The 12513-nt window shown below is 39.2% G+C and overlaps 1 protein-coding gene across 11 annotated transcripts in view; it reads right to left on the bottom strand.

Moving 5' to 3' along the window:
• Nucleotides 1–12513, bottom strand: part of KLC4 (kinesin light chain 4) — a 79359-nt gene that overhangs the window by 1265 nt on the left and 65581 nt on the right. For all 11 annotated transcript variants that reach the window (XM_070734588.1, XM_070734590.1, XM_070734592.1 and 8 more), the window contains 2 exons: nt 1977–2101; nt 770–827 (listed from right to left, as the gene is read on the bottom strand). In XM_070734588.1, coding sequence (XP_070590689.1) covers nt 770–827; nt 1977–2101 — 183 coding nt within the window. The remainder of the gene's footprint in view (nt 1–769; nt 828–1976; nt 2102–12513) is intronic.

Below are 12513 nucleotides of genomic sequence, written 5' to 3' on the forward strand. Positions count from 1 at the left end.
TAGGGGTGGTCCATTAGATCTCAGGAGAGGGTGTTCCAAAAGACAAGGATGGCTACAGAGAAGGCACATTGCCTCAATCCCCCTACTTGGCACCATTTGAGGGAAAGGACCTACAGCTCAGCTACTATAGTGGGAGATGGTCTTGCAAATAATTTGGCCTTGTATCAGGGCTTTAAAAATGATGATCGACAACCTGAATTGCACTGGAAAGAAACAGGGATTTAATATCCATGAAGCAACATTTCTGAATGTTCTTCAAGAGTAATGCCATGTGAACCATGTTGCAATAAACCAAGGATTTGAAAAGATCTGGACAAAAGAGATGAATTTTTGAGACAAGTTCCTTTCTCCTCTTTCCTTTTTTAACGCCTGCATACTTCATTCCCTATATTTTATTTTACGTATTCCTCTAGCGTTATGCCATATCCTTGCATAATCCAGAGTACAACAACTCTTTTGAGCAAGAGGATGGCAGTTTTTCAAGTTACTATGGTTATCATCTCAGAAACAAATCACTTGGAAATCTGTCCACAAATTCACTCATTTTGTAATTGTATCTGGAAAAGGGGAGCATCAAAACAAATTATATGAAGAAATGAAATACGAAGAAATGTTCACAACTAAAAACCACATCCAGCCCTTAACTGAATACATCTCCCTTTTATATCCCTTTTCTTCCTTGTTCCTTCTCACTCTGGAGTTAGCAGGACAATAATGCAAAAATAATTCATTGTTATTATTTAGGAAATAAGGCAAATGATGCTCTTACCTGGAAAGTATCCTCACTGGATTTATGCAGGTAGTTCAACGAAACAGCTCGTTTCATGCTAATAAGGGAGAAAGAAATCTATTTTTACTGTGCTGTCTCCAGATTAACTTTTGCTTTGATCCAGATTAATATTAAATAAGCAAAACTTCTATTTGGTAAAAGGGAATAAAACAAAATAGAATATTCAAGATTACGTGTCTAAAGCTGAAAATTTATTTCTTTATTGTATCTATAAAAATTTGGAATTGTATCTTTATTAATAGTTGAGATGAATGAATATATGGTGATTTAAAAGCTATTATCTTCTCAAGAGACATTCTGGGATAATCATGATGGGGGAAGTATTGTAATTTAATCCATCTAAAGAATAGTAAGATTGGGAAAGGTATCTTAAACAAGTGCAAATGGGAACCAAGAATGGTGATGCCATTTTCTATAGAATGGTATCGCCATTAAAACAAAACAAAACATTGGACCTATGTGGTTCATAGTCTCATCATGTCATGTCTTTAAGCAAGGAGACATTGTGAAGCCCCAGAAATGTGCCTTTGCTTAATAAACCTAAAACATTCTAGTACAGCATAAAAGTTAAAGCACTGTAATCAGCCTGTCATCTATTACGATATAGGCCCGTGATGGCAAACCTATGGCATGTGTGCCACAGGTGGCACGCGGAGTCATATCTGATGGCACGTGAGCTGTTGCCCTAGCTGAGCTCCAGCACACACGTGTGCGCCAGCCAGCTGATTTTTGACTCACGCAGAGGCTCTGGGAGGATGTTTTCTTCCTCCAGAGGGCCTCCAGGGGGTGGGGGAGGGCATTTTCACCCTCCCCAGGGTCCAAGAAAGCTTCTGAAAACCTGGGGAGGGAGAGAAATGGACTTACTGGACCCACTGAATGTTGGGAAACGAAGGGGGAATCGTGTGTGCACGCATGCACAGGGGACATGGCACATGGGGGGCATTGAATTATGGGCGTGGGAACGTGCGATAGTGCACACAAGCACACTTTCGGCACCCAAGGAAATAAAGGTTCGCCATCACTGATATAGGACATCTAGAATTGTTACATTATGTGTGACACAAATACATTAAGTAGAAACTAAAATTGTTCTTATTGCCAAGTAAAGATTATAGCAGTCTATGGTAAGCAAAGGGGCAGGTTTGATAGGCAGCAGATATATATGAGCCCAAGAAGTGCCTCCTACTTAGTACTACGTGGTTCCAATGGGCCATTCCCTTGAAGTTTCTTAACCAGAATTTCACTGCTTCTTCTTAGCACATCTCGAATCTTTCCTAGCGACCCAGTGCGTTGAAGAGCGCCAGTACCGTCCTGTAAAGGAAGATAAAAATATGACAAGAGAGGGTGGATGAAGGCTTCGTATTCCGGAATATAGAATACCAAGTTAGACGGCAGTAATAGCAATATACTGATAGTTTTGCCTTTTTAAAAAAGGAACAATCCTATTAAACAAATAGATATATACCTCAGTTTTTAGTAAACTCTAAATTAGTTTATACACTGTAAAGCATGATTATACCATGTGCTTAAGTAGGAAATGCAGTTCGAATGCTTACCCATAAAAAATCCCTTCACTTAAAACCAATGGAGAATGCGTGCAATTCTATTTTCCTCCTGCTTTTTTCTTTATGCTGGTCCGATGCCCTTCATGGCATCGGACCAGAATATCTCTGGGACCGCCTTCTGCTGCATAAATCCCAGCGACCGCTTAGGTCCCACAGAGTGGGCCTTCTCTGGGTCCTGTCGACTAAACAATGTCTGGAGGGACCCAGGGGAAGAGCCTTCTCTGTGGTGGCTCCGGCCCTCTGGAACCAGCTCCCCCCAGAGATTAGGATTGCCCCCACCCTCCTTGCCTTTCGGAAACTCCTTAAAACCCATCTCCCCCTTGCCCATGTAGTTTCTGTGTATGATTCGACTGTATGCTTGTTTTTTATATACAGTATTGGGGTTTCTTTTGGATTTTTTTAACCTAAAACTGTAATTTAGATTGCTAAATATTAGATTTGTTACTATGTATTGTTTTTTACCATTGTTGTGAGCCACCCCGAGTCTACGGAGAGGGGTTGCATATAAATCCAAAGAATCTAATCTAATCTAATCTAGTTGTTTTCTTCCTTTTGAGGATAATACTTTTTTTTAAAAAAAAGTGATTTCTTCCAATAACTCCAGATAGCTACAGATTTTCTCCCTTGACTCTACTGGATGGATGATGTGGTTTTCCGATTTGCATACCACATAATACTGGTAAAGAGACCTTCCTTCCCACCTCTGTAGGGAAGTGATGTGTTTATAGGGTTTTATTAATATAAATATATCCTGGGGGTTAGGGTTAGTAAAGAAATTTATGTTTATGTATGTATGTATGTATGTATGTATGTATGTATGTATGTATGTATGTATGTATGTATGTGTTATGTGAGTGTTTTCTGAAAGTAAAAACCAGGTCACAAAAATTTAAGGCTATCTGTACTGCTACGGTATGTGAGATAAAATTTGTATCTTTCTAGAAATATGATTTTCAAGCGCCCAGATTCCTAGTGAGATGCTACAGCCAGCAAGATTTAACAAACCAAACATGTGTAATCTAGGTCTCTGTAAGTCTGTGGAGATTCTCAGTCATCCAGATCATAGTTGTCCCAAAGTTGCTTATTCAGGAGGCAATTGGGATTTTTTCTTTGAAGCTATTTCACTTCTCATCCAAGGAGCTTCTTCAGGTCTGACTGGATGGTGGGGAATGAAAAGATTTATAGTCCTTGCAGACAGCTGGTCATTTGCCTTCTTTTAGAGAGTCATTGAGGCCACTTGGAGGTTTATCTGTCCCCTCAGGGTGACATGAATAGTGCAAATGGGTGTGGAGTCTTGTTGGTTGCAGAAAATTTTCTGCTTCACTGTTGAAGACAGGTGCAGGCTGTTGGCTTGGATAAGAAACAAAAGGTCTTCAAAGAAAAAAAGAAAAAAATAGGCCAGTTGCCTCCTGAAAAAGCATTTTTGGGACTAGGTCTCTGTAGTCTTCTCATTAGTCACAACTACTACTGTGAGAATCTAATTTAAAAACGAAAAACAATCTAGAAAGTTATTGTGTGCTCCAAGTTATTTATCTCTTTCAATTATTAGTTTGTCTTGCTGGCATTTAATGGTTGACACAAAAGGTATTTCAACATTTCATGCAAAAACAATAAGCTGTCTTAAGTGGTTTTCAAAGAGATTTACCAGAGAATAACACTGCATTATGTTGTATATTGTGATCGATCATTGGGCAACATTAGTTGCTAAGGAACACCATCAAGAGCTTATGCCCCAAATCTTTCTTAGCATTAGATAACAGGAATGTTAAGAAATAGGATGAGAAGACTAGATTTTGTCAGTTCCAACACAGTTTTCACTTTATATTACTTTTCTGCATCCTATACAATATTTTATATTACTTTTCTATATTTTGGTTGAGATTTTCTCTGTGATTTCATAAAAGTCTGATATAAATCTTGTAGTGGAAAAGACAGGAAGTATTCTAGATTTTTAGACCTAGTAATTAAGATTTCCAACTAAGAGAAGATAAAGTTTCTATTCTTTCCCAAAAGATTCCTTACACCTTACAAGAGTGAGCAGCAAATAGACTAGATGGACCATGAGGTCTTTTTCTGCCGTCAGACTTCTATGTTTCTATGTTTCTATGAGTTAAAAGATGCAAAACATGGGTTTTCAGCTTCAACTTTATTTCCAAGAATACCTCTGAGCACATATAGGTACTTTTTTCCAGGACAGTAAAAAAAAAAATCACAGTGTGCATCAGTTCACTCCAGACAGGAACAAAATATAAACTGTTTGATAAGAAGAAGATGGAAGACAGGATAGGAGAGAAGGAGAGCACATTTGCTTTCTAGGTTTTTTTTAGCTAGATACTGTGGCAGACATATTTTGTGAAAATTCAAATACAAAGGACACATTATTTTAAAAATGTGGTGTACACATCAGCCTCATAAGACAGTCCACTTCTGTGTTGTGAGAACTTCTTTAATTCCACTATTGCACCACATTTTCCAGTGAAAATAGTAAGACTTCTCAAAATAAAAATCTCTGTTCAGAATGAAGAAATTCTTCTGTATGACTATCCCCTTCCATAATTCCAGGGAAAGCAAAATGCTTCTAAAACAGGTTTCTCTCTTGAATTTAAAAAAGTAAATATGCCACATCAGTCTTGTTCTTGGTGTCCCCTTAATTACACATAAGGCTATGGGGCTGGAGATAGACTCAGGCCACTATTCTTTTATAATTACCTTTTGAAACTCTGTTCTCAGTGCTGGAAAAACACAACTTCAGAGTCATTAGCTGAAACTTTGGAGAATTATGCTATATCATAGATTATGGTAAGAAATCATGGGTTTCACATAATCTTGTTTGAGTTTTTAGATTCTAGAACTCATGTCCCTGTCATCTCAGGGACCGCCTTCTGCTGCACGAATCCCAGCGACCAGTTAGGTCCCACTGTGTGGGTCTTCTCCAGGTCCTGTCAACGATGCCGCTTGGCGGGACCCAGGGGAAGAGCCTTCTCTGTGGCAGCCCCTGCCCTCTGGAACCAACTCCCCCCAGAGATTAGAATTGCCCCCACCCTCCTTGCCTTTCATAAGCTACTTAAAACCCACCTCTGCCACCAGGCATGGGGGAATTAAGATTCCCTTTCCCCCTAGGCCTTTACAATTTTATGCATGGTATGTTTGGTTTTTTATATTAAAGGGTTTTTAATCGTTTTTAGTATTGGATTATTATTGTACGCTGTTTTATGATTGCTGTTAGCCGCCCCGAGTCTTCGGAGAGGGGCGGCATATAAATCCAATAAATAAATAAATAAATAAATAAATACTATGGTGTGATTCAAGCATAAGGAATGCTGAGAGTTGTAGTACAACATCCCAAAGGACAGCAATTCCCTGTGATCAGTGTGTGCTTAGCAGTATACAATGCAAGAGTTAATACTTGTAAGCAGCTGGGAACAATTTCAATATAAAAACCATTTGGACTTAGCTAGCCTTATATGGGGATAATGGGGGATCATAATAATCTATTATTTAAGGTGGTTTTTTTTTAAATGCCACCTTTGCTAAGTTTATAAGTAACTCAAGGTGGTAAAACATACACTAATACTACTACCCTTTTCCCCGCAACAACTCTGTGAAATGAGGTGAATTGGGCTGAAAAACACTGGTCCAAAGTCAACCAGGTGGTTTTCATGCCTAAGGCAGGAGTAGAACCAGTGGTGGGCTGCTAAAGTGGAATCATGACGTGTGCTCGCCCCTGTGGCTCTGAGTGCTAGTGGAGTCCAGTGCAATTCTGCTCCTGCACCTGTGCGGAAGCAAAAAAACGCACTAAAACACGGGCGCACCTGCGTCTCCGCATGCAATTCTGCTACCTGCCCAGGTGCAGTAGCAGAATTGCACTGGATTCCGCTAGCACTCAGAGCCACGGGGACGAGCACACCTTCCACCTTAGCATTCACCTCTGAGTAGAACTGAGTTTGTCGCTTTCTATCCTAGTGCTTTAATCATTAGACCAGACTGGCTCTCATATGGTAATTATTGCCCAGAATACTTGAATCTTTCCAATTTGATACCACTCTTTCATTCCAATATTCCAGAACGGAGGGAAAACACCAAATTACAAATGACTGCTATTCTGGGTGGAATATACACTAATGCAGGGGTAGGCATGATTGGCACAGGAATTCTGGGAGTTGAAGTCCACAAGTCATAGAAGAGCCAACTTTGCCTACCCCTGCACTAATGGATCTTAGTTGCCTAGCTCATATTGGATCCTGTTGGAATTACAATAGCAACAGCAGCAGCTGTGAATAGGCTTAAACTAATCTCTGCAGTTTACCCATTTAAATCTGAAGTTCTTAAAGAGAGATGAGATTGACTAGGCTCTACATACATCTGTGTGAACCCAGTCCCAGGCTATGGTTTATTCAGTCAACCAAGGTTTAGCAGTGTATAAACCTGGCCAGGGGATTCACGAACTGAGTGTGATCTATTTCATCTGTGTTTCATTTAAAGAGGCACCGCATTACTTGAGCTTTTGCAGCAGATGCCACTTAATAAAATATCAGTTGTGCCGAATTACAGTTTGTGCTCGGAGAGGCGTTTACATGGAAAAAAGACCTTTACAGATATTCCAACCATTTTATATGCTACCAAATGCATTCTATACAAAATAACTCTTCCTGGCTAAGTGCTGATACTTTGTTGAAGCATAACGAAGTATAATTAATCATAACTAAGCTGCATGGGTTAGAGAAAGTCTTTATTCCTCAATATTTTAATGCACTGGAAGAATTCAAATATTTTTTGTATGCAACCCAGAGCCATGAGCAATGGGCGGCTATGTAAATTGTACAAAGAAATATCCACATTTTTTAGCAGATTCAGTATTTCACATCAACTATGCATCTCTTAAAAATGTTTGGTATTTTTATATCCCATATGTGTGAAGTGTGAAACAAAAAGAAGTTGTGAAAACCCCTTTCTTCTAAAAATATTGGCTTTTTCTGTTGAATTAATGTGGATAGTAATAGGCATTATATAATATATAGGAAAATGTTCTACAACAGGGGTATCACACTGGTGGCCCGAGGGCTGGATGCATCACCTCCGAGCCATGCCCAAGCTGGCTCCACAAAGACAAAAAACATGATACATGTTTTGTGTCATGTGATGCAATAGAGTTTGGCACCCATGTTCTAGAGATGTAGTCTTATAGGACATAACCTTAGTACTGTTTAGCTTTTAATGACTCTAGTATGACAATACTGTTTTGTAAATGTTCTCCATTGTTTGGAATGCAAAGGAGCATTGTGGAGTAAGAAAAAAGATGCCAAGAAAATAATTAAAACACAACAATGTGTTCATATGAGCCCTGTTTCTTATGAATCAGAGCCTGAATCCAGGTGTTTTTTTTAATGGTATCTTTACCTTTTTACCTGCTATGGATTTTTTTTTCTTTTTGCTGCCGTACGGATACAGGTATTGAGCACCAGTTTTGTACAGTAGTTAAGGTACCAGGAGAATATGAATTCTAGTTTTGTCTTAGGTGCAAAGAGAGCTGGGTGACCTAGGGCCAGTTTCTCTCTGTTCTAGGAAGGAGGCAAACTAGTACCGAAAACCTTGCCAAGCCCATGTTACATAATTACAGAAAGACTAAATGAATAGACCAGATAATGAAAGGCTACAGGAGACATTTGTTGCATGACAAAAAGGTCCCACAGAGTTAGTCTCCTTAGGGTCCTGTCGACCAAACAATGTCAGCTGGTGGGACCTAGGGGAAGAGCCTTCTCTGTGGCGGCCCCAGCCCTCTGGAATCAGCTCCCCCCTGGAGATTCGCACTGCCACCACCCTCCTTGCCTTCCGCAAAACTTTAAAAAGACATCTTTGCCACCAGGCCTGGGGACATTAGACCTTCCCCTGTCCAACAAACGTTGTTAGTGTGATTGCTGAATGAATGAAAATGAATGTTTTTAAAGTTAGAATTTTAATAACTTTTTAGTATATTAAGTGGATAACTGTACTGTTGTGTTTCGCTATATGTTGTGAGCCGCGTCCATGGAGAGGGGTGGCATACAAGTCCAATAAATAAAATAAATAAATAAATAAACATTAGGATTCCCTTTTATTTGGATTGATTTTTATACTCCGCATTTGAAATAGACGGTGTTCTTAATATCAGAATGACAATACAGTTTGTACATACCTAGATACAATCATTTTGGCAAGTAGGACTCTCAAGGAAAAAGCGAGTGGCTTTACTGCATGGGACAAATGCTTTATTCAGAATTAGGAGACTCCTGAAGCCTTGCCCACTCTAATAAAATTAACCTAGGTGCAGCTTTCGCAGGGAAGCTACTTGTTTTGAGATAGGATTGTGAAGAAAGTAGCCATGGAAAACAGCATCTGGGTTTTGATCTTGTCAGCTTGTTCCCAACATTAATCATCTTACCAAGATTACATAGGGGACCCTAAGTAGTGATGTGTATTGCTTGATAAAAATACAAATGTGTTTTTGAATCATATTCTTAGCAACTTAGCAACTCTAAAGTCATCATGGATGTAAAGGCAACCTATTGCTGTATAGCTATTATAGTCCTAAACAATGTAGATCAGTTCTAAAACACACTGGTTAATTAAAAGTGGTCGGTTTGCACAAAATACAGGTAGTCCTCAACCTATGACCACAATTGTGCTCACAATTTTTGTTGTTAAGTGAGAATTTGTTAAGTGAATTTCCCCCCTGTTCTTGGGGGCAACATTTTACAACTGTTCTTGCCACATTTAAGTGAATCATTGCAGTTGTTAAGTTAGTAATCCGGTTGTTAAATGAATCTGGTTTCCCCATTGACTTTGCTTGTCAAAAGGTTGTAAAAAGTGATCACATGATCTTGGGACACAGCAAAGGTCATAGGTATGAATCAGTGGCCAAGCATCTGAATGTTGATCACAAGATCATGGGGATGCTACAAAGGATGCTACACCTGTGAAAAATGGTTGTAAATCACTTTTTTCAGTTTTTGATGTTGTAACTTTGATCACTAAATGAACTATTATAAGTCAAGGACTACCTGTAATTCAAGGACAACCTTCCAACTTTGCATTCTTCAGATGTGTTACTACAATTAATATTGCAAAATATGATAGTGATTATAATAGTACACTCCATGAAGAAACCACAGCAAAGAAAAGCTCAGTTAAGTGACTGCAAATGTTTGACAAATTCCTCTCTTTGCTAGATGCCACTAGGTAAATGCTTAAAATTTCTCATACAACTAGGTGGTTGCTTGAAATTTATTTGATCAGACTCCTACAACCAACCTTAACACAGTTATATTAGTTCTACTCGTGTCTGCTATAGTTACCATTTAATAAATAAATCTATGCATACATATATACCATACAAACCAATTGCACTATTCCTTTTAGAGTAAGCAATGTTGTGTAGATTGCAGAAAAGGAGTAAGCAATAGGATGGGAAAGGAAAAATTAGAAAATGAAACAATTCAAATTTGTTTATATAACCAGTATCCACTATGCTTTTCCATACTGTTCTATGCTTGCTTCCATCAAATAAATAACAATTCCTGCACTATCTTTTATTCACTAAAATTCTCATCTCTTTTTTTTAGGATCTCAAAAATCATTCTGAAGCTTGGTGGCGCTTAAAAAAATTAACTCCATGTTGTGGTTAGCTCTGGCCCAGCTCCTGCCCCAAGGACTGTGGATGTGGGGGAGACATCCACATGCTGCAGGCCTGTTTTGCCCCCGGTGGAATCTGCTGCTGAAGGCTCCTCTGACCAAGAAGACATGAGTGACAGGGAGGAGGAGAGTGTGGCAGACAGCTCAGAAGGAGATCCATTATCTAGCTCCTCCTTGGATTCAGAGCAAGAGTTAATGATAAAGCCACGCATGCAGAGAGCGATGCATAGGCAATAACAACTGAGAGATTGTTATCAAAGAAAATGAGGCCACCTGTGGTTGGGTGGGGCTGTGGTAATTAGTGAGGCTGCTATAAATAGCAGCCTGTGGGTTTGGCCATTGTGGAGGATTATCTGATCTTGTGACTGCTTTACTGACTTTGACCTTTTGTATGCTGATTTCCCCCCGCTTTGAAACTAAACCAGAGCAAAGTGTGTTTCACTTTGTGAAAGAAGAAGGACTGTGAGTTGCCTCACAGCTGCAAGCTAAGTATCACAGAACTGATAAGGGACTTTACAAATTACCAGTTTGTTTGGAGACCAGTGCTCTTTGCTATACCAAAAGAGGGCTTAGGTTAAGGGAATTTTCATTATAAAGAACATTGTTTTGAATTTTCAAACGTGTGTGTGTCTGAAATTTGTACCTGTGAATTTTTGGGAGGAGTCTACCAGAGAGCCCGATAGAACACTCCATACAATCACTAATTCCTTGGACCATCCCTTTGTTTGGCCCACATCCTTCCTATATTTGATTTGTAATTCTGTACTCATTCTCCACATGAAGCACTGAAGCATCTCAACATACTATTTTCATACTGATTACTCACTGTTGAGAAAGGGAATCCACTTCCCTTCACATTTATTGACTGAAGTTTTTCTGGTTTTACAGGTGACATCTCTTACAGCTGTTTCTACTATAGTCAACTCACAGGTTTCTCCTAACATACCTAACTCACCTCCCCATAATGAAGTGGGCAGAAGCACACTGTTGTACACAATTGCTTTTGCACCTTTCAGCAAACCTTCATTCCTTGAAACAGGCTGCACACTATCTACTGCTCTTCTAAATGTATTTACATGTCTTAAAATTTCTCCACTTATTTTCCCATCTTAATAACAATTATAACGAAGTGTAAAAATTCATCTACTTGCTGTAGTCTTCCACCACTTGTGTTTAACTTGACTGTTACACATCTCACATTTATAGAAAACTGCAGTTTACATTTTAGAAGGGATTAAGACATTTTGCAAGATAGTATCTGTCTTTTACGTACAAATCTCTTAATTATAAAAGTTAGGTGTACAGTAATTACAGTAATTTCCCAATTATAAATGTATTTTAATTAACACAGCTAGGAGAAAATAAACGTGCACTATTGCTAGGATTTGGCTTGCTGCGGGAAGAAGTAGAACAAGAAGTTTGGGGATACAATATAGTCAACTCCTGGTTCTGAAACCCTCCAAATGTATTGGATGTAAACTTCCACAAGCTATTGCAAGCAGAATCACAGATTACCTAAGTATCTGGGAAATCATAGTCCAACATATCTGGACTTTAGGAAGGCAAAATGGATATGTAGAAAAGGGGGTGTGATTTTTGTTATTGCCTCTTGAAGGGCTTTTAGCAGCATTTTCTCATACAAGACTAGAATCTCAGACCCTAAAAACATCTTTCACAGATACAGCTTTCAAAAAACACATCTTTTAAAATCTTCTGTGTTTCAGTTTGGAGAGTTATAAAATTCTAAGCTACTCTATGTAAGTAATGACTCTCCTTTAAGGTAGGTTCATCACTCTGCACCATTGTCATACAAAGCATTCCTGTTTTAAATGCAAACACACATGCACACTGTTTTCTGATCTTCTAGTGAACAAAAAAGGAAAACACCCAGATGATTTGTAGTGTATAGTAATGTAAATATTTGTGTTTGATGAAAATCAATTGGTTTAAAAAAAACAAAAAAACAAAGACAGCAAATGGAAAAGAGGCACAAGGAAGCAAAGGTTCAGGTCCTTCTTCTGCCTTTAATCGGAAGTAAATGAGTTCACAGTGACAAGGAAAGTACCAGGTAGGTCTCAAAAGTAGAGAGTAGAACACAGAATTTCAGCCCCTCCTAGACAATGTGGTAAAAAGACTTGCAAATAGGTAGTGATGGGCAAACTGAACCCACACAATTCAGGTCCGTACCGAATTTTGCAGGGTTCGGTATGCCAAACCTGAACCTGAAATTTGTTCAAACTTCGGGCAAAGTTCGGGGACGTGTTCAGCATTCGGAGCTTTGACGTCACCGGCAGGTTGCTAAGGATGCCAAGGTGATCACTTCCTGGATTCCATGGAATCCAGGAAGTGATCACCTTGGCGTCCTTAGCAACCTGCTGGTGACGTCAAAGCTCTCCCCCCGGAATGTCTTTGTGGGATGGATTCCCCGTTCGGGTTTGGCCGAATTTTGCGTAAAGTTCGTCCGAACTTGCCGAACCCGAACACCGTTGG

Source organism: Erythrolamprus reginae, chromosome 1, assembly GCF_031021105.1.
Source record: "Erythrolamprus reginae isolate rEryReg1 chromosome 1, rEryReg1.hap1, whole genome shotgun sequence".
NCBI lineage: Eukaryota > Metazoa > Chordata > Lepidosauria > Squamata > Dipsadidae > Erythrolamprus > Erythrolamprus reginae.